Source organism: Nicotiana tomentosiformis, chromosome 10 (assembly GCF_000390325.3).
Source record: "Nicotiana tomentosiformis chromosome 10, ASM39032v3, whole genome shotgun sequence".
In the NCBI taxonomy this organism is placed as follows: Eukaryota; Viridiplantae; Streptophyta; class Magnoliopsida; order Solanales; family Solanaceae; genus Nicotiana; species Nicotiana tomentosiformis.
The window spans coordinates 74,699,009-74,721,080 of record NC_090821.1 but is presented as its reverse complement, the minus strand read 5'-3'; the positions used below and the strand labels follow the sequence as shown (position 1 = coordinate 74,721,080).

General features: G+C 38.2%; 1 protein-coding gene across 1 annotated transcript; it reads left to right on the top strand.

Moving 5' to 3' along the window:
* The first annotated feature begins 2,265 nt into the window (after positions 1-2,265).
* On the top strand, positions 2,266-3,169 carry LOC138900405 (secreted RxLR effector protein 161-like). The gene is made up of 2 exons (XM_070187145.1): positions 2,266-2,414; positions 2,851-3,169. Exons 1-2 carry the CDS (start codon positions 2,266-2,268, stop codon positions 3,167-3,169), a joined length of 468 nt encoding a protein of 155 aa, XP_070043246.1.
* The last annotated feature ends 18,903 nt before the right edge of the window (positions 3,170-22,072 follow it).

The following is a 22,072-nucleotide window of genomic DNA, read 5'->3' as shown; positions in this document are numbered from 1 at the left end:
CTTTAAGAAGAAGTTGAGGAATTGCAAATACAACTTAATGGCATGCGCAAGTCCACCAGTCACAGTTCTGCCAAGTCTAACTAGGCGACTTACAAGTCAACTGGAAAAGGACCATTTAGAACTGAGTCCACAGGTACTAACACAAGTGAAAGATCAAAAAATGGTTAGCCCCTATGTGTCACTACCGTAATAAAAGTGGACATAAACACTCTTTCTATCGATTTCGAAAATCTAATGTTTCAGGATGGATTTGGAAACCCAAAAATAATCCTGATCTTAGTAATACTAACCAACAAGGACCTAAGAAAGCTTGGGTACCTAAAAGAAAGTGATAATTCTATTTTTCAGGAACACCACAGGAAAAGCCGCAAAGGAAAATGGTACTTAGATAGTGCGTGTTCCAGTCACATGACATGTGACAAAAACCTGTTCAAAGAAGTTATAAAGATAAATGGAGGAAGTGTCAAATTTGGGGATATCTCAAAAGGAAAGATAGTTGGCACTGGCACAGTTCCATTTAATAACAATTGTGATATTACTATATGTATCTTATAGATGGACTCAAATACAATCTCCTGAGTATAAGTCAACTTATGTGATTTAGGGTACGAAGTTAAATTCAAGAAAACAGGTTGTGCCATTGAAGATGAGACAGGCAAAATAATACTGTCAGGAAAAAGGTATGGAAATGTTTATATTCTTGATGGTTTTGAAAATCTAGATAGTCATATTTGCTTAGCGTCTATATCAGATGATCCATGGTTGTGGCATAAGAAACTTGGTCATGCAAGCATGCATCTTATTGAGAAACTTTCCAAGCACGATTTAGTTATTGGTCTCCCTAAACTCAACTTTTCTTGAAATCATGTATGTAATGCATGTCAAATTGGTAAACAAACCAGAAACTCCTTCAAAAACAAAGACATTGTATCTACCACCAAGCCTTTACAATTGCTTCATATGGACTTGTTTGGACCCACCAAAACTGCTAGCATAGGAGGAAAACGATATGCTTTTGTTATTGTTGATGATTACTCACGTTTTACATGGGTGATCTTTTTATCTCACAAAGATGAAGCTTTGAAAAACTTTGAGATTTTTTGTAAGAAAGTTGAAAGAGAAAAGGAGTATCTTATTACAACTATCCAAAGTGATCATGGAGTAGAATTCGAAAGCAGAGCATTTGAAGATTTCTGCAATGATCAAGGATATACTCACAACTTCTCAGCTACAAGATCACCTCAACAGAATGGAGTAGTTGAGAGGAAAAATAAAACTCTACAAGATATGGCTAGAACTATGATATTAGAATATTCCTTGCCAAACCATTTTTGGGCAGAAGCAGTAAGCACAGCCTGCCACATTCTCAACAGATGTCTTATAAGACCCATCTTGAAGAAGACTCCATATGAACTATGGAAAGGTAAACGACCCAATATAGGTTATTTCCATCCCTTTGGCAGCAAATATTTTATCCACAACAACGGTAAGGACAATCTTGGAAAATTTGATCCAAGAAGTGATGAAGGTATTTTTCTGGGTTATTCCATCAACAGTAGATCTTTTAGAGTTTATAATAAAAGCACTTTATCTGTAGAAGAATCAGTGCATATCATATTTGATGAAAATAACACTACGACCGAGAAAGGAATTATTGCAGGTGATGATGATATCAGTCAAGAAATACCACAGTCAAGCAAACCTCAAGAGTTGACTGATAGGCTAGACGGGGTCACAGAGTCAACTAATGAACCTGTCAACGGTCAACCAGAATTACAGAAGGAGTCAACTACTCATACAAGTGCAACACGTCCAAATGAATGGAGAAGTGAACATGAATACCCTCAAAAGTTTATCATAGGAAATCCAAGTGAAGGAATGAAAACCAGGGGAACTCTCACGAAAAAGGCAAACATAACACTCATCTCTCAGATTGAACCAAAGAAGGTTGAGGAAGCCCTAAAAGACGCCAACTGGGTACAAGCAATGCAGGAAAAACTCGATCAATTTGACAAGAACCAAGTTTGGAAACTGTTGCCCAAACCTGTAGATGCTACTGTAATTGGAACAAAATGGGTTTTCAGAAATAAGCTCAACGATGATGGAAAGGTTGTGAGAAACAAAGCCAGATTAGTAGCTCAAGGCTACTCACAGCAGGAAGGAGTCGACTACGATGAAACCTTTGCACCAGTAGCTCGACTAGAGTCTATACTCTATACAGATTCTTCTTGCATACGCATCCTTCAAACAGTTTAGACTTTTCAGATGGATGTCAAAAGTACCTTTTTAAATGGCTTTATTGATGAGGAGGTATATGTTAGACAACCTCCTGGTTTTGAAGACTCAAAATTCCCTTACCATGTATATAAGTTGACTAAAACTCTGTATGGACTCAAACAAGCTCCACGAGCCTGGTACGAAAGGCTTAGTTCATTTCTACTTGATCATGGGTTTATAAGAGGTAAAGTAGATACTACACTATTTATCAAAAGATCATCAAAATGTAATTCTATTATTCAAGTTTATGTTGATGATATTATCTTTGGTAGTGCTAACCCTCTTTTGTGCAAGGAATTTGCTAGTCTTATGCAAAGTGAGTTTGAAATGACCATGATGGGATAGCTTACATTTTTCCTTGGACTTCAAATACAACAATCTAAAGAAGGAATGTTTGTGTGCCAGACAAAATATACAAAGGAGCTAATTCAGAAGTTCGGTATGAGCAGTGCTAAAGCAATTGGTACACCAATGAGCCTGTCAAAAAATTCTTGACAAGGATGAAAAGGGAAATCCGGTCGACGAAACCAAATATCATGGAATGATTGGCTCTTTTCTTTACTTAACTTCCAGTCGACCAGATATTATGTTTAGTGTATGTAAATGTGCCAGGTTTCAGTCAGCTCCTAAGGAGTCACATCTGACTGCAGTAAAGAGAATAATTCATTATCTCATCGGAACTATTTCTTATGGACTATGGTATCCACGCTCTAACAATTTTAAATTGGAAGGTTTTTCAGATGCTGATCTTACAGGTGATAAGGAAGACAGAAAAAGCACTAGTGGAACATGTCAATTATTGAGAAAGACATTAATATCATGGAATAGTAAAAAACAAGGCTCAGTTGCATTATCTACAATAGAGGCAGAATATATTGCCATTGGACAATGATGTACACAGTTACTATAGATGTCTATTAGCTAGGTGACTATGAACTATTTTTCAAACTTATTCAAATATTTTGTGATAACTCTAGTGCTATATGTCTCTCAAAGAATCCTGTGCATCATTCCAGGGCTAAGCATATAGACATCAAACATCATTTTATTAGAGATCATGTCCTCAAGGGAGATATATAATTATCATTTGTTGGCACCACTAATCAATTAACAGACATTTTCACTAAGTCTTTACTTGAAGATAGATTTTACTCCTCAAGAGAACTACTTGGGATTATTTCTCTTGATCATAAAGATTAGGACCTATGTGTTGATTTTAATTCTTGTGTGCCTAATTTATTTTTTGTGTAAGTATGCATTAATTTAGCGCCTCCGATTTCCCTCTCTTTTTCATTAGTCGCAGCTTTCAAGAAAGGAAATCAATCATCGTGACTGACACCCTTTCCTTTCCTGCACTCAATCTCTGACCCACTCTTCTCTGTTTTATTGCTTCCACCGCTCAGAAACCCTTCTAAAAAAATCCTTCAAACTCTTTCTTAAAACTTTTCTATGGCTAAACACTCCAAGAATCCATCTGCCTCCACAAGAAAAAGTACGCGTTCTAAGGGAAAACCCTCTTCTAAGTCCCGAGAACAAGTAGACCTAGGGTCTGACCACTCAGAAGGGTTTGCCTCTTCTCAGGCAGAACTATCCTACCATTCTCACCAAATAGGAGAAAAAGCCCTTGGAAAAAGGCCTATGGAAGACCTCCATGAATCTTTTACCCCCAAGAAATCCAAAGTAGACCTCTCGAGTTCTCTAGAATCCGACCTCAATTTCTGGGATACCCCAAATAGAGATTTTTTTGTTGCTCTGAAAAGCTAGCCCATTGCTCATGACAGAGTAGTCGATCTTGACGATATGAAGGCCCTTAATTGTAAGGTAAAAGATCTGTTTGGTTTTCAATGATGGTTTAAATTCCTCTCTGTACCCCCTCATAAAGTCTATGAACCTTTAGTGAGAATGTTTTATGTAGATCTTCACTCTAGCAAGCCTGATAAGTTGGAATCCCTAGTCTTAGGTAAACGCATTGTTCTTGATTGTGCCATGTTTAAGAGGAAAGGGGTTGGGAGGTTTTAAGGGCGGCTGATAGGGGAAAATGGGATTAGGGTTTGGGTCATGGGGATATAAGGAAAGATGAGAAATTATTATGGGTCGTTGATCAATTGAGATCAACGGCCAGGATAAAAAAGTGAAGTGGGGCGGGTCAGGAAATGGGTATAGGATAGTGGGTTGCTGGTGCTGGATTAAAGGGTATCGGGCCAAGGTTTTTGGTCCGAAAATTGGCCCTATATTGGGCTAATAATTGAAAACACAAAAATTGTTAAAACAAATAATTTATAAAAATAATTAATAGATAATAAAATATTACTTGTGCAATAAAATGATTGAAAATATTAACTTAACAATTATAAAAATATAAAAATGCTATTTTAGCATGAATAATGTAACGACCCGATCGGTCATTTTGAGCTCTAGCGCGTCATTCAATGGTTTGAGGTCCTGAGCAGCTTCACTTCAGGTATTATGACTTGTACGTGTGGTTGTAATTGAATTTCGGGAAATCCAGAGTTGGTTTAGAAAGAAAATTCTCATTTCGGAAGGTTTAAGTTTGAAGAATTGACTAAAGTGTGATTTTGAGTAAACGACCTCGGAATTAGAATTTGAAGATTCCAACAGGTTCGTATGATAATTTTAGACTTGGGCGTATGTCCGTATCGGGTTTTGGATGACCTGGGAGCGTTTTGGCGCCTATTGTGGAAAGTTGACATTTTGGAAGGATTTCATAAATTTGGGTAGAAGTTCATTTCAATGTTATCGATGTCCGATTGGGATTCCGAGCCTGGGAATAGATCCGTATGGTGATTCTGGACTTAGGGGCACGTCCGGAAGTGGATTTGGAGGTCTGCAGGTCGTTTTAGGGTCATTTGGCGAAAAATAAAAATTTGAAGGTTTTTGGAAAGTTTGTCTGGGAGTGGACTTTTTGATATCGAGGTCAGATTCCGATTTTGGAAGTTGGAGTAGGTTCGTAATATCAATTATGACTTGTGTGCAAAATTTGAGGTCAATCGGACGTGATTTGATAGGTTTCGGCATCGAATGTAGAAGTTTGAAGTTCTAAAGTTTGAATTGGGGTGCGATTCATGATTTTGATATTGTTTGATATGATTTGAGGCCTCGATGAGGTCCGTGTTATGTTATGAGACTGGTTTGTACGAGTTGGATGGGGTCCCGGGGGCCTCAGGTGTATTTCGGGGTGGTTTCGGATCAATTCGGGTTGTTTTGGCTATTGCTGTTGCTGTTGCTAGTTCTGATATTGTCCTTCGCAAACGCGAAGGGAGTCCCGTTATCGCGAAGGGAGGAATTTTGGGATGCTGATGGTTGTTCATCGCGAACGCGGAACGGGGGCCGCGAACGCGGAAGAAGGTCTGAAACAGCCTACACGAACGTGGGAGAGCTGCCGCGAACACGTAGAAGGAAGAGGGAGCGGGGCCTGGAGCAGTTGGCCTTCGCAAACGCGGCTGGTGGAACGCGAACGCGAAGGGTGGTGGTCTCAAATGGTCGTGAACGTGAAGAGAAAAAATTTGGAGGCAGTGTTTCTTTGGCCTTCGCGATCGCGATGGTCTTTCCGCAATCGCGAAGAAGGGCGGACCTGGGCAGTGAGGTTTTAAAGACAGGATTTGGCCATTTTTCCTCCATTTTTCATTTGGTTGGGCGATATTTGGAGCTCTTGGAAGGGAGATTTTCGTCATCTATGTCAAGTTAAGTGATTCCCCCCTATTGCAAGTTAAATACTTGGATTATATATAGATTTTAACATTGAAATTCATGAAAAATTAGTGGAAATTTGGGGTTTTAGTAGAAAACCTAAAAATTGGTATTTTTGGATTTTGACCACGAATTTGGGCATGGAATTGAGAATAAATTATATAATTGGGTTCGTGATGCTATGGGTAATGTTTATCTTCGAAAGTTTTCGGAATTCGGGCACGTGGGCTCGAGGGTGATTTTATCGACCTTTCAAACGGAGTTGGAAATTGTTGTAAATTGAATTATAATGAGTATTAGAGTATATATTTATGGGTTTGCACATTTATTGGCTAGTTTTGGAGCGTTGGGCATCGGTTTGAGTTGTTGGAAGGGCTTGGGAGCCGGTTGTGGAATTTCGGAGCGAGGTAAGTCTCCTTTCTAACCTTGTAAGAGGGAATTAACTCCATAGGTGAATCAAATCATTATGTGTTTCTATTTGTAGGGGCTATGTACGCACGAGGTGACGAGAGTCCGTGCGTAGCTACTATTATGCTTATGTCCGGGTAGTCTAGGACCTATATCATGTTGTACCTGCGATGTTTGTGCCCTACTTGTTAATTTAATTGTTTAAAACATGTAGAAACTCGATAAAGGAATTGTAAAAAAGTTAAACTTCATTTACTTGACCGTTAAATGAGAATTTAAAATTCTTGGAATATTTGCCCCTTAATAAATCTTGAATTAGTTGTTTAATGTGTTTTCTCTTTTATGGAGCGGGCCGAACGCCTCGGTAGCAGATAGATGCATCTATGGTTCGCGTCGTTCGATCCTCGGCAGTGCACAGTTTAAATAATTATGTTGGATCGGGCCGTACGACCTCGACATGATTTGCGCATGATATATCTTTGGAATTGATAATAATTGATATTGCTTTCATTGGCCCGAGATACAAAAAATGTTAAATGACGAAATAAATTTGGAAAGTTTCTATTAACAAAAGAATTGTTTACTTACTTCATGTTATTGAGTTTACGGCCGTTCTACACAATCCATGCTTAATTATAATATCGATATTTTATTGTTAGCCTTTAGTAAGTGTCAGAGTCGACCCCTCGTCACTACTTCTTCGAGGTTAGTCGGGATACTTACTGGGTACGCGTTGATTTACGTACTCATACTACACTTGCTGCATATTTTTGTGCAGGTACATATATGTCTAGTGACCTTGTGGGCACAGAGGCGCATTTATGGTGGGAACTTAGGTGAGCTGCATTCTATACTACGATCCGCAGCCAACAGAGTCTCCTTCAGAGTATTTATATTTCTCCTGTCCAAATTTGTATTCCGGACAGATGTTGTATTTTATTTTACATTCCTAGTTGAGGCTCATTGTGACACCAGGTTTTGGGGTGATTATGGATTGTCCTGTATTGAAATTGTTAAAAATATTATTATTTACTTTGTAAATTCCATCTTTTATTATTTAATTAAAGAAAATATGATTTCAAAAATATTAAAATGAGAACCAAATTAAGTATTTATTTTTGGCTTGCCTGACAGCGGTGTCCGACGCCATCACGACCTTTAATGGATTTTGGGTCGTGAAAAATAATGTAATAAATGTAATTATGCATGGAATATAGGCTATTATTACAAAATTATATAAATGGCTCAAAATGCATAGATGATTATATGAAATGAAGTAAAATATTATAAAACATATATATATATATATATATATATATATATATATATATATATATAATTAAGTCATCACAAAATACTTTGAAAGGGTAGTTAATAAATATTCAAGTAATTTAAATGCAAAAAAATTGATTCTAAAGCTTTAAAAATTATGAAAATGATAGAAAATACTTGTATAATTCTTGTAAATTAAGTAATGATGCAAAATGTATTTTGAGAGTATATATACTATTTGAAAAAATAAGAGGGCAAAATTGGGTATCAACATGCGCTGCATGGCGCGACGTTGCATGCGGCGCAGTAGTACAAATTTGTTAGAGTATCGTCCCATTTCCGCTAAAAAGGGTATTTTCGTCTAGGGTTTATTGGGGGATGGCTTAAATACACGGGAAAACATTATTTTCGGGACTTTTGACAGATTTTCGACCTAAGGAGACCAAGGAGGCTAAGGAGGAGTTGGAAGAACACAAGCACAAGGATTTCATCATTCCTTCCTTACTCAATATCCAGGTTTGGATTGAATCTATATTTTCCTATACTTTAATTGCATTTGTGAAGAACTTCTCCATGTCTATGGAGTATATCCTTTTGGGGTTTTGATGGATTTGGTATATTGATAATTGTTTGTGGATTTTAACTCTATTTTTATGTATTTGAATCATTTTTGGAAGATTTAATTGTTGCATCTATATTCACTTGTTCTTGTAATCGAAAGAGGCATAACTTGTGATATCTTTGCATTATATTGTTGGTTGAGTTCATAGATTCTTCTAAGTAATTAAAAGAGACTAGTTGAATCGTTTGATTAAATCTAGTTAGGAGAATAATCGAAAGAGGTTTTTCTAAAGACCGATCCACTACGCATTCTTGCATATCTTCACATTGCTTAAATTGGTTCATCTCGTGAGGTTAAGACTTAATCGAGAGAGGAGTTTTTGCTGAACGTTTGAACTAATAATTAAGTGCATTCGAAAGACTCACTTGAATATTAGAAATGAATTATCTAGAGTTATATCCCGAACAATTATCTTGCACCTATCCTATCAACCCCTATTTTGTCCCATTGATAACTTCCTCACTTACCTTTGTTGCGATTGTTATTAGTCAATAACTTTAGGTTCTTAGTTAATTATAGTTAGAAATCATAGAAATCTCCATTGTTGATCCTCCTAGATAGCAATCAAGCTAGAAACTACGAGAACACTGTTTAAATCCAATCCATGTGGACACGATATTATACTACACTATCTTTGACTAGCGAGCATAATTTAAGTATGTGTTTTGTGCTCGTCACATGTCAACTAGGAAAACAAATCAGGTCCTCTTTTAAAGTAAAAAATATAGTTTCTACTACAAAGCCTCTTCAACTCTTGCATATGGACCTTTTTGGTCCAACTAAAACAACTAGTATACGTGGTAAAAAATATACCTTTGTTATAGTAGATGATTTTTCTCGATTTACCTGGGTTATTTTTCTAAGTCATAAAGATGAGGCATCAAGAAATTTTGAAGTCTTCTACAAGAAGGTACAACGGGAAAAAGGTTAATACATATCTTTCATAAGAAGTGACCATGGAGGAGAATTTGAAAGCAAAACATTTGAGAACTTCTGCAATGATCAAGGGATCTCCCTCAATTTTTCATATCTAAGATCGCCTCAACAAAATAGAGTGGTAGAACGCAAAAATAGAACCATACAAGATATGGCAGGAACTATGATTGTGAAAAATTCTCTTCCACACCACTTCTGGGCAGAAGTTATAAGCACAGCATGTCACATCATCAACATATGCTTAATTCGACCTATTCTCAAGAAGACTCCATATGAACTGTGGAAAGGTAAAAGACCCAACATCAGTTATTTTTTTCCTTTTGGTTGCAAATATTTTATTCACAATAATGGAAAAGACAATATAGATAAGTTTCATCCCAAAACCGATGAAGGTATTTTTTCGGATACTCTCCCTCTAGTAGAGCATATAGAGTTTTTATTAAGCGTACTCTTTCTATTGAAGAATCTATACATCTTATTTTTGTGGACACTAACCCTCGCTTAAGGAATGAAAAACTTCCTGAAGATGAGGAAATTTCCATAGTTCCAAAGTCTATCAATACAGGTGAAAACACTCGTGCTGAGGTGACTGATCAGCAAGATCAGTCGACTAATAATCGTGTAGACAATCAGGAACTTCCTACAGTTGAACAATCGATTCCTATTGAAACAAGTAGTGGAAAGAACAAAAGATGTGCTCCAAGTCCTTGGGCTGTTGAACAGAATCCAACCACACCGGAATGGATGGTACAAAGTCCTCCAGCTTTTCATACTTTTGGAGAACTTCCAGCTATCAAGGAGACGAAAAGCTATGTGAAGTAAAAGAAGAAACTATCAGTTGCTCCAAATGAATGGAAAAGTGAGCTTGGATATCCACATAAGTACATAATTGGAGATCCTCAGGAAGGAATGAAAACTAGAAGATCACTAAAATAGACATCAAATGTTGCTCTCATATACCAGTTCGAACCAAAAAAGGTGGATGAGGCCCTTGGGGATGAAAGCCGGATAACTATAATAAAGGAAGATCTTGATCAATTTGAGAAGAATAATGTCACGGCCCAAAATCCCAACATGTCGTGATGGTGCCTATATAGATACTTGGCAAGCCGATAATCTCAATAAACCACAATTTCTCTTAAATTTGAAAATATAATATTTAAATACAATACAAAATCCCACAAAGACTGATATGAATACTCCCCAAAACTTGGTGTCACTGAGTATATGAGCATCTAATATGAATACAAGTCTGGAAAATACGGTCTATAATAGTTTAAGACCAAATACAGTAAACAAGGAGATAGGGAAGGAGAGATAAGGTCTGCGAAACTCGGCAGCTACCTTTGAATCTCCGTAAAAATCAACTGTGTGAGAATCAACACCCGCTATGTCCAGAAGCACATGAATCTGCACACGAAGTGCAAGGTGTAGTATGAGTATAACCAACTCAGCAAGTAACAATAATAACTAAGGAACTGAAGATAATGACGCGCTACACATTTATAGTTCATTTTCAGTAATTCCAGCAGAGAGTAGACATGCTATCAATTTTAGCAGTTTATGTCAAATCAGTTTTTGTACAGTTCAAGTTCATGTAATCCGAATATAAAATCTTTCAAAGAATTTCACAACAATGACAGATAGCAACTAAGTGCAACAACAAATGAAAAGCAAGTACAACCTCTCAGGGAAACAGTCACTCAACTCGTCACAACAGCTCAACCACTCGGCTCTCAGCCCTCAGCACTCGCACTCAATGGGTACCTGCGCTCACTGGGGGTGTACAGACTCCGGAAGGGCTCCTACAGCCCAAGCGCCATTATTCCCACGGACAACTCATGTGCTGCACGGATAACTCACGTGCTATAATATCATGCACAGACAACTCACGTGCCATAGTATCCTTACCTCACCGACAGGCCCTCGGTCTTACTCAGTCCTCAACCTCTCTAGTCTCTCGGGCTCTCGGAAATCACAAAGATCAGCCCAAACAAAGATAACATAGTGTATCAACAAATATCAAGAAAGACTAAGGTATGATATGCAAGTAAAATCATGACTGAGTACAAGACAATAATTTGCAATTAATTCAACAAGTACGCGACCTATGTGGGTCCTTACAGTACTATCACATAGCCTAATCATGATTTCTAACATGATTTACAGTCAAATTTCTTCAACACATAGAGAGCATATAGCTAACAACAAGTTATTCAACTTAACAGTTTCACGGGACGAACCAAGTCACAATCCCCTCGGTGCACGCCCACACGCCCGTCACCTAGCATGTGCGTCACCTCCAAAATAATCACATGACACAAAATCCGGGGTTTTATACCCTCAGGACCAGATTTAAAACTGTTACTTACCTCAGAGTGTGAAATTATTAACTCTGCTATGCCCTTGCCTCGCAAATCGGCCTCCGAATGCCTCGAATCTAGTCACAATTAATTCATTTCAGTCAATTAAATTCATTGGAATTAATTCCATAAGAAAATGCTAATTTTCCATAAAAATCTGAAATTTAGCTCAAAATTCGCCCGTGGAGCCCACGTCTCAGAACCCGACAAAAGTTACAAAATCCGACAATCCATTCAATTACGAGTTCAACCATACTAATTTCACTCAAATCCGATTCCAAATCAGTGTTCAAATCCCAAAATCTTTTTAATGAAATTTCTACAATTTTTCCAAAATTTCCATCTCAAAATACTGATTACATGGTGAAAACAACGATATATTCATGTATGTTAACCAAATCTGAGTGAAAATCACTTACCCCGATAACTTTCTTGAAAACCCCACAAAAAATTGTCTCAAACCGAGCTCCCAAGGTCCAAAAATAAAATAATAACCTAAGCCTCTATTATATAGTACATTCTCTGAACTCACCATGTGCGGTCGCACAACTCCAAGTGCGGCCGCACATCCCAGCTCTTGCAGTCGCACAAAAATGGTGCAGCCGCGCCTTTTGGTGACTGCACAACCATGACTTAGTTTTTTGGCCATAAATGTTTCTACAGATGTCCAAATGATGACTTCTTTACCTTTCTGGAAACTAGACGCGAAGGTCTACAACTTTCGTTTTTGAATCATCTCAAAATTCCTTTGTAGATCAAAAGATATAAGCTATCAAAGTCGGACCGGCGAATCTCCAGAACTCCCTGGAGTGCGGCCTCAGACAGAATTGTGCGGTCCGCACTCCTCCTTTGAGATCCGCACTTTTCTGCTGTGGTCCGCACTCTTATGTGCGGTCCGTACCTCTCCTTCGCCTCAGCACCCCAAAATGTGCGGTCCGCACCTCCAAAAGTGACAAAACAATATCAGAGTGCCGAAATGCCCACACTAGTTCAAAACTCACCCCGAAACACACCCAAGACCCCCGGGGCCTCAACCAAAGGTACCATCAAGTCCTAAAACACCATATAAACTTAGTCGAGCCCTCAAATCACATCAAACAACGCTAAAACCGTGAATCATATCCCAATTCAAGCGTAATGAACTTTGAAATTTCAAGTTTCCACAAACAACGTGGAACCTATCAAATCACGTCCGATTAACCTCAAATTTTGCACACAAGTCATAAATGATATAATGGAGGTATTCTAATTTTCTGAATCGAATTCCGACCCCGATATCAAAAAGTCAATCCCCGGTCAAACTTCCCAAAAATTCAACTTTCGGCATTTTAAGCCTAATTCCACTACGGACCTCCAAATAATTTTCCGGACACGCTCCTAAGTCCAAAATCACCATACGGAGCTGTTGGAATTATCATAATTCAAATCCGAGGTTTTTTACATATAGGTCCACATCCGGTCAACTTTTCTAACTTAATTTTTCAATTATGAGACTAAGTGTCTCATTTCACTCCGAATTCCCTCAGGACCCGAACCAACTACCCCGGCAAGTCATAAAATAACTGTAAAGCATAAATTGAACAGTAAATGGGGGAACGGGGCTGTAATACTCAAAATGACCGGTCGGGTCGTTACATTCTCACCCACTTAAACATACGTTCGTCCACGAACGTGCCAAGAATTATTCTTAACCTTAAAATCTCTATTCCACCTTACCATGCACATACCCGGGGTGATCTCACGTCACCCTATTCTATATAGGCATGACCGTACAACATAACTGAAAATTATTAATTTAACCTTAGCCCAAAAACCTTGGAGCCAAATTTTTAACATCTAGAATTCTTTTGAAGAACCGAATCTCATATCTACGCACTGTATAAACCTGAACAAGTTGTATCCAGCCATAACCATAATCCCAGACATAATCGCATAACATACTACACAACTCGCATACTCGTAGCACCATTTCTGATCACAGTAACTACTCAAAACCAACCAAGTACTAGTATAAAACCCCGCATTCAACAAAACCCATTCCAAAACCTTCGTACACTGCCAATGATGAAAGAAACAATCAAAAACTCATAACCACTCATCAGATCAACTAGCCATAGAGCTCTCTCGCCCCAACCAGAACCATAATCCTCTCCTAAGCCGACTTTCAATATTATCCCCCCGAATATATCATAATCAAGTCTGTTAGTACCCATTCTAGGTCCAATGACCTTATATTATTAAACACAACTATCCCATAGACACTCCACATCAATATAACTCAAGCCAAAACTGTGCAATCCGTGTATCCAAATATGGGAGATGTCTCAAGGAAGAGAACCGTATTACAAGTTCAACAAGCACCACCACCACCGCAATGTTACAACCAACTCCTCAAATTTTGTGAAGAGGATAACTGTAGGCACATGTGCACAATTGTAGAGGAAGGAAATTAATAAATCAGATAAATTATTATAGAATTAGAATTCCCACACACGGCACAGACAACTCACGTGCCAATAATATGAATCGCCCGGCATGGTCACAGGCCTCCAGTCCCAGCATATCATACATGAGCAATTAAACAAGTACACTTGTATATGATAATGAAATAAGATTCTCATGCTCCTGGACTGGTATAAATAGCACGCCATAGTGTAGGCATGTGCAAAGTCTGCTATCACACTTCAAATCGACAATTTTTAACGTAGAATTAGCAACTACCCCATTTATTTAGGGAATCATCTTCTTTATAACCTCAAGTATAGACCAGATAGTTCGCAACAAAGGTACGAATACGGGAAATGCTATAACTTTACACTTAACAGTCAACTCTAGACATATTATAGCATAAGCATTCTTCCGAGTATAAATACTTGCTCTAATGCCCGCACATGGGCTCAAACCTCACATATATGCGCACCCATAGCGTATAGCTATCACAAATAATTAACGCAACTAGTTCCTCCACCGAGTTTTAAATAAAATAATCACCTCAAATAGGTCGCAACCCTGAAATAATATACTTCCGAGAACTCTCAATCTCCAAATTCATCGAACATATGAATCACCGTAACTGATCCCAACTCCAGCACTAAAATGGATAACACCTCTTCCATTTACGATATTCCCATGAGGAATACTTTCATAATTCTTCCGTGCCACATAGCAATAAATTTGAATATCAGCAGTCTATTAACCAGGTGAGTACTGCAATACCGATGAACATCCGTAAGTCAAAACACAATGCGCCTTTTGAAATGCGCACCCTTCTCAGGGATTACCGAGCAGTTATAACATTCATTTAATTATCTGAAATTGACCATTCTGTCCAAAATTCATGATCTTCCTTTCAAGAATGAACTGCCACCTTGTACATGTAAATCTTAATCTCGCGCCACATACCACATCTATTATGCCATCATGTGACAAGCACGAGAATCTCATTATCAACTTTGGGTAACCAATAAATTACATACCCGGTCATTCAGTAACCTTCATCTTGCTTCCTTACAGGAGGAATTCATAATACACAACACGTTCTCTACACCGGTAGAATATATCATGTTCAACCCATGGTAAAAACCATTAAGAACACTTTGAAATCCATTTGCACATAACCAAGCTATCAGAACTGGATCCCTCTAACTCGACCAAGCCACGCAGGTCACCAAACCCAAGAATATTGCCACCAAAATTTCTGTAAAGTCTCACAACATCATAATTACCCCTATAAATACCACAACCGAAACACCCACTCTGAAAATACCTTATTTGAGTCTAAGGCCGTTTCATTCACCTTCCTGATACCGAAATATAAAATCCATAATGATATACAAAAATGCCACAAGTCTCGACACCGTCCAACTTAAATCTCAGATTTTAGCCATAAATAAATTCGCCAAAAATTCTCAATTGTTACATATTAATCTCGAATCCATTAAAATTTTCTCAGGAGTCACCCACTTTGCTCAAATCTAAATTGCACCGCCCAAATAGGCCGAAAGGCACAAGCCCCATTAGCACAACAACCCCCAAAGAAGTAACCCTACCTTAACACCACCAATCAAATTCATACTTCGTGCGCACTACGTTCTTCAAAATAATAATTTAATCATTCCATGATTTTCGTATTTCTATAAAGTGCCATATAACCCGTATTCAGGAATTTCCTTACTCGAGTCATCCTCGATTTCGATCTCTGCAAGTCATAACTGATCCACAAGTATGTCTCCGACCAAAACTAAAATTTAACACATAACCCTGAAATCAAATTGTCAATAGAAGGCTCCCCCATTTAGCTTTAAGCTGCAATTATATAAACATAGAATCCACAAGGATTTCTCCTTCTCAATTACGACGATCTCGCATCGTTAACCCGACAAACTTCTCGAAGTCTTTTGTTAAGCTTTCCATGAACATTCTAAATCACCAGCCACAATCACACACTCGACCTTTTACCGAGTATCAAGTAATATTCCTCGCAGAAGCTTCATCAACATCACACCACCGCTAACTGCTCACAAGAGATAACCCACCTGTGGAATTCCTTACCGACATATTCCAAAGATGATGCACTGGGCGCAACGACCACGTAATTAGTAAATTCTCCTGAGTTCATGCTCGCCCACCATTTGTATAAGTCTGCACTTTCCCTATTGATATCAACTGAAAGTTCAACAATACCTTCCGAACTCAAGTCATATTGCGCCTGAAACGATAATCAGATTTTCACACCCCTCTTCATTTCAAACAAACTCCTTTCTTTCATATTCAATCTTTCTTCGTACAGTAACCATCACTCCAAATAAAGTCCGTAGGCTAAATCACATTCTATCACGATTCCAAACCGTTCTACACTTCCTCAAGGCACGCGACTACCCTACCACATAATCCATATGCTAATCTTCCACTCTTACTTCAGTTAAATCATCTCCTTTAAGCAACTTCTCAACCTCTACTTCTCCTACTTAACCTACTATTACTTTAACTACCGCGAAACACATCCCGTCATGTCTTCCATCATACTTTGCTGCCCAATTGTTGCATCAAATCAAAATGCATCTATGTTGCACCTGAACCAATAAAACATTACCAACTCTAAGCCTCTTCAAAGATCATCTTTCTCGAGCCATCAACATTAGAAATGCCCATTCGCAACCACAATTACTACACAATCACTTACTCTTCTTGAGTCCAAACTCATTGACAAGACATAAGGATTTAATTTGTCCCACAATTTAACAATGTGAAAGAACCTTCAATACACTCACAACTCGAGACTATACGTCAAATCAAGACAGAAATCAAGTACCCAATAGCAAACTCTTGAGTCATAAGAAAACTTTATTCGTCACATTTAACCCATCAGAACATATCCCACAGTCATATCATACTTACGATATAGCCATTCAATTGCTCATCGAGCCACAAATCCTACTTGTGGGGATATTATCGGATATAGGGGTCCATATGTGCAGGTTCTCACAACCAAAACTACCGAGACTTAGTTGCGGTCTAACCCCGGACTCAAGTTCTCTAGACTGGCCCATCAATAAAATACAGACTCGAACCTCGTTCATAGAATCACAAGCCGGTGATGCATATCAAATACCAAGCGCTCATATGCGCATACGAAATGCGTGGAAGAAATTCAAAGAGTTATGTTTCAAGCTGAATCAATTCCGCACAATAGAATACAAGAAAGTAAAATTTTCCTAAAGGTTCGACAGCCTCTCGAAGATAAGTACAGACGCCTCCGTACCGATCCGCAAGACTCTACTAAACCTGCTCATGACTCGTGAGACCTATGTAACCTAGAGCTCTGATACCGACTTATCACGACCCAAAATCCTAACCTGTCGTGATGGCGCCTATCTCGATACTAGGCAAGACGATAATCTCAATAAACCATAATTTCTCTTAAGTTTGAAAATATAATATTTAAATACAATACAAAATCCCACAAATACTGATACGAACACTCCCCAAAACCTGGTGTCACTGAGTATATGAGCATCTAATATGAATACAAGTCTGGAAAATACGGTTTATAATAGTTTAAGACCAAATACAGTAAACAAGGAGATAGGGAAGGAGAGACAAGGTCTGCGAAACTCGGCAGCTACCTCTGAATCTCCGTAAAAATTAACTGTGTGAGAATCAACACCCGCTATGTCCAGAAGCACCTGGATCTGCACACGAAGTGCAGGGTGTAGTATGAGTACAACCAACTCAGCAAGTAACAATAATAACTAAGGAACTGAAGATAATTATGAGCTATACAATTATAGTTCATTTTCAGTAATTCCAGCAGTGAGTAGACATGCTATCAATTCCAGCAGTTTATGTCAAATCAGTTTTTGTACAGTTCAAGTTCATGTAATCCGGATATAAAATCTTTCAGAGAATTTCACAACAATGACAGATAGCAACTAAGTGCAACAACAAATGAAAAGCAAGTACAGCCTCTCAGGGCAATAGTCACTCAACTCGTCATAACAGCTCAACCATGCGGCTCTCAGCCCTCAACACTCGCACTCAATGGGTACCTGCACTCACTGGACGTGTACAAACTCCGGAGGGGCTCCTACAGCCCAAGCGCCTTAATCCGCAGGGACAACTCACGTGCTGCACTGACAACTCACGTGATGCACGAACAACTTACGTGCTATAATATCCTGCACGGATAACTCACGTGCCATAGTATCCTTACCTCACCAACAGGCCCTCGGCCTTACTCAGTCCTCAACCTCTCTAGTCTCTCGGGCTCTCAGAAATCACAAAGATCAGCCCAAACAAAGATAACATAGTGTATCAAAAAATATCAAGAAAGAGTAATGTATGATACGCAAGTAAAATCATGACTGAGTACAAGACAGTAATTAGCAATTAATTCAATAAGTACGTGACCTATGTGGGTCCCAACAGTACTATTACATAGCCTAATCATGATTTCTAACATGATTTATAGTCAAATTTCTTCAACACATAGAGTGCATATAGCTAGCAACAAGTTATTCAACTTTACAGTTTCACAGGACGGACCAAGTCACAATCCCCTCAGTGCACGCCCACACGCCCGTCACCTAGCATGTGCGTCACCTCTAAAATAATCACATGACACAAAATCCGGGGTTTCATACCCTCAGGACCAGATTTAAAACGGTTACTTACCTCAAAGTGTGAAATGTTTTACTCTGCTATGCCCTTGCCTCGCAAATCGGTCTCTGAATGCCTCAAATCTAGTCACAATTAATTTGTTTCAGTCAATAAAATTTATTGGAATTAATTCCATAAGAAAATGCTAATTTTCCATAAAAATCCGAAATTTAGCTCAAAAATCTCTGGTGGGGCCCACGTCTCGAAACCCGACAAAAGTTACAAAATCCGATAACCCATTCAATTATGAGTTCAACCATACTAATTTCACTCAAATCCGACTCCGAATCGGTGTTCAAATCAGAAAAATTTGTTTTATGAAATTTCTATAATTTTCCCCAAATTTTCATCTCAAAATACTAATTACATGCTGAAAACAACGATATATTCATGTATGTTAACCAAATCTGAGTTAGAATCACTTACGCCGATGAATTTCTTGAAAAAACCATGAATAATCGTCTTAAACCGAGATCCCAAGGTCTAAAAATGAAATAATAACCTAAGCATCGGTTATATAGTACATTCTCTGAACTCACTATGTGCGCTCCGCACAATTCCAAGTGCGGCCGCACATCCCATCTCCTGCGGTCGCACAAATATCGCTACAGATGTCCAAAATGATGAGTTCTTTCCTTTTTGGAAACTAGACACAAAGGGCTACAACTTTCGTTTTTGAATCATCTCAAAATTCCTTGTATATCAAAAGATATAAGCTTCTGAAGTCGGACCAGCGAATCTGCAGAACTCCCTGGAGTGCGACCACAGGGAGAATTGTGTGGTCCGCACTCCTCCTCTGAGGTCCGCACTTTTTTGTTGTGGTCCGCACTCTTATGTGCGGTCCGCACTTCTCCTTCGCCTCAGCACCCAAAAAATGTGTGGTCCGCACCCCCAAAAGAGCCAGAACAATATCAGAGTGCCGAAATGCCCGGACTCGCTCAAAACTCACCCTGAAACACACACGAGGCCCCCGGAACCTCAACCAAAGGTACCATCAAGTCCTAAAATACCATATAAACTTAGTCGAGCCCTCAAATCACATCAGACAACGCTAAAACCGCGAATCATATCCCAATTCAAGCCTAATGAACTTTGAAATTTCAAGTTTTCACAAACGATGTCGGAACCTATCAAATCACGTCCGATTAACCTCAAATTTTGTACACAAGTCATAAATGATATAACGGAGGTATTCCAATTTTCAGAATCGTATTCCGGCCCCAATATCAAAAGGTCAACCCCCGGTCAAATTTTCCAAAATTCAACTTTCGGCATTTTAAGCCTGATTCCACTACGGACTTTCAAATAATTTTTCGGACACGCTCCTAAGACCAAAATCACCATACGAAGCTGTTGGAATTATCAGAATTCAAATTCGAGGTCTTTTATACATAGGTCCACATCCGGTCAACGTTTCTAACTTAAATTTTCAATTATGAGACTAAGTATCTGATTTCACTTTGAATTCCTTCCGGACCCTAACCAACTACCCCGGCAAGTCATAAAATAATTATAAAGCATAAATTGAGCAGTAAATAGGGGAACGGGGCTGTAATACTAAAAACGACAGGTCGGGTCGTTGCAAATAAGGTATGGGAACTCATTCCTAAACCCCCAAATGCATCCATTGTTGAAATAAAATGGGTGTACAGAAATAAGTTAAATGAGTCTGGACAAATATTATAAAATAAAGCTAGTCTGGTTGCTCAAGGCTATTCATAACAAGAATGAATTGATTACGAAGAGACTTTCGCTCTTGTTGCTAGGTTAGAATCTATTCACATCTTATTAGCATATGCTGCTCACAAATATTTTAGACTATTTTAGATGGATATGAAAAGTGCTTTCTTAAATGGGTTCATCTATGAAGAAGTATTTGTTAAGCAACCTCTAGGATTTGTAAATGAATCCTTTTCAAATCATGTCTACAAACTGCCCAAATCCTTGCATGGTCTAAAGCAAGCTGCTAGAGCTTGGTATGAAAGGTTGAGTTTATTTCTAGTCGAACATGGGTTTGATAGAGGTAATATTAATACTACTCTTTTTATCAAACGATCGACTGAAGGTAATTTAATAATATAAATCTATGTGGATGATATTATTTTTTGCAGTACTAACCTTGTTTTATGCAAGGACTTTTCAAATATCATGAAAGGGGAATTTAAAATGAGTATGATGGGAGAATTAACCTTCTTCCTTGGGCTTCAAATCAAGCAAGTACAGAAAGGGATTTTCAATATTCAAACAAGTACACAAAAGAACTCATCAAAAAGTTTGGCATGTCTAATGCAAAGGCCATAGGGACTCCTATGAGTCCGTCAACTACACTGGATGAAGATAAAGATGGTAAGAGTATCGATGAAATAATGTATCGGGTATGATTGGTTCTCTACTCTATCTTACGGCTAGTCGACATGATATTATGTTCAGTATTTGCAAATGTGCAAGATATCAATCAGCTCCCAAAGAGTCCCACTTGAATGTTGTTAAACATATTATCATATATTTGATAGGGACAATCGACTATGGATTATGGTACGAAAGTTTAAATATCTTTGATCTCAAAGGTTTTTCAGATGCAGACTTTGCAGGAGATAAAATTGACAGGAAAAGCACAAATGGAACGTGCCACTTACTTGGAAAATCTCTTATATCCTGGCACAACAAGAAACAAAGTTGTGTTGCCCTATCTACTACTGAAGTAGAATATTTGGCTGTAGGCAATTGCTGCACATAAGTTCTATGGATTATGCATCAACTGTTAGACTATGATTTACGTCTTAATTGCGTTCCTATTATGTGTGATAGCACTAGTGCTATTGTCTTTCAAAAAAATTCTATACATCATTCTAGGGCTAAACATATTGAGATTAAGCATCATTTTATACGTGATCATGTTGCTAAAGGTGATATTATGTTAGAATTGTCAATACTGAAAATCAGTTAGCAGATATTTTTACAAAACCATTGCTCGAAGAAAGATTTTGTTTCCTTCTTGACAAAATTGGTATTTGTTTAATTCTCGCCTAACTGTTCAAAAAATTTTCATAATTGTCTAAGTTTATAAATTTTTCCATAATTGTTCTTTGTAATTTTCGCCCGAAAAATCTTTTAATACTTGATTATTCTGTACATGCATTAATGACTGAACTGACGGCGGGCTTGTAGAAGGCAACTTTTCAGTTGCCCTTCACACGTCTCTTCAATAATCGAGGAGTCCATTCAAACTCTTTTTAATCTCTTCCCCCTCGATCATATCTCCTATTCTATCAAAGAAAATCATTCTCTCTCGTTGCTCTCTTTTACTCATGGTCAAAACCAAACCCTC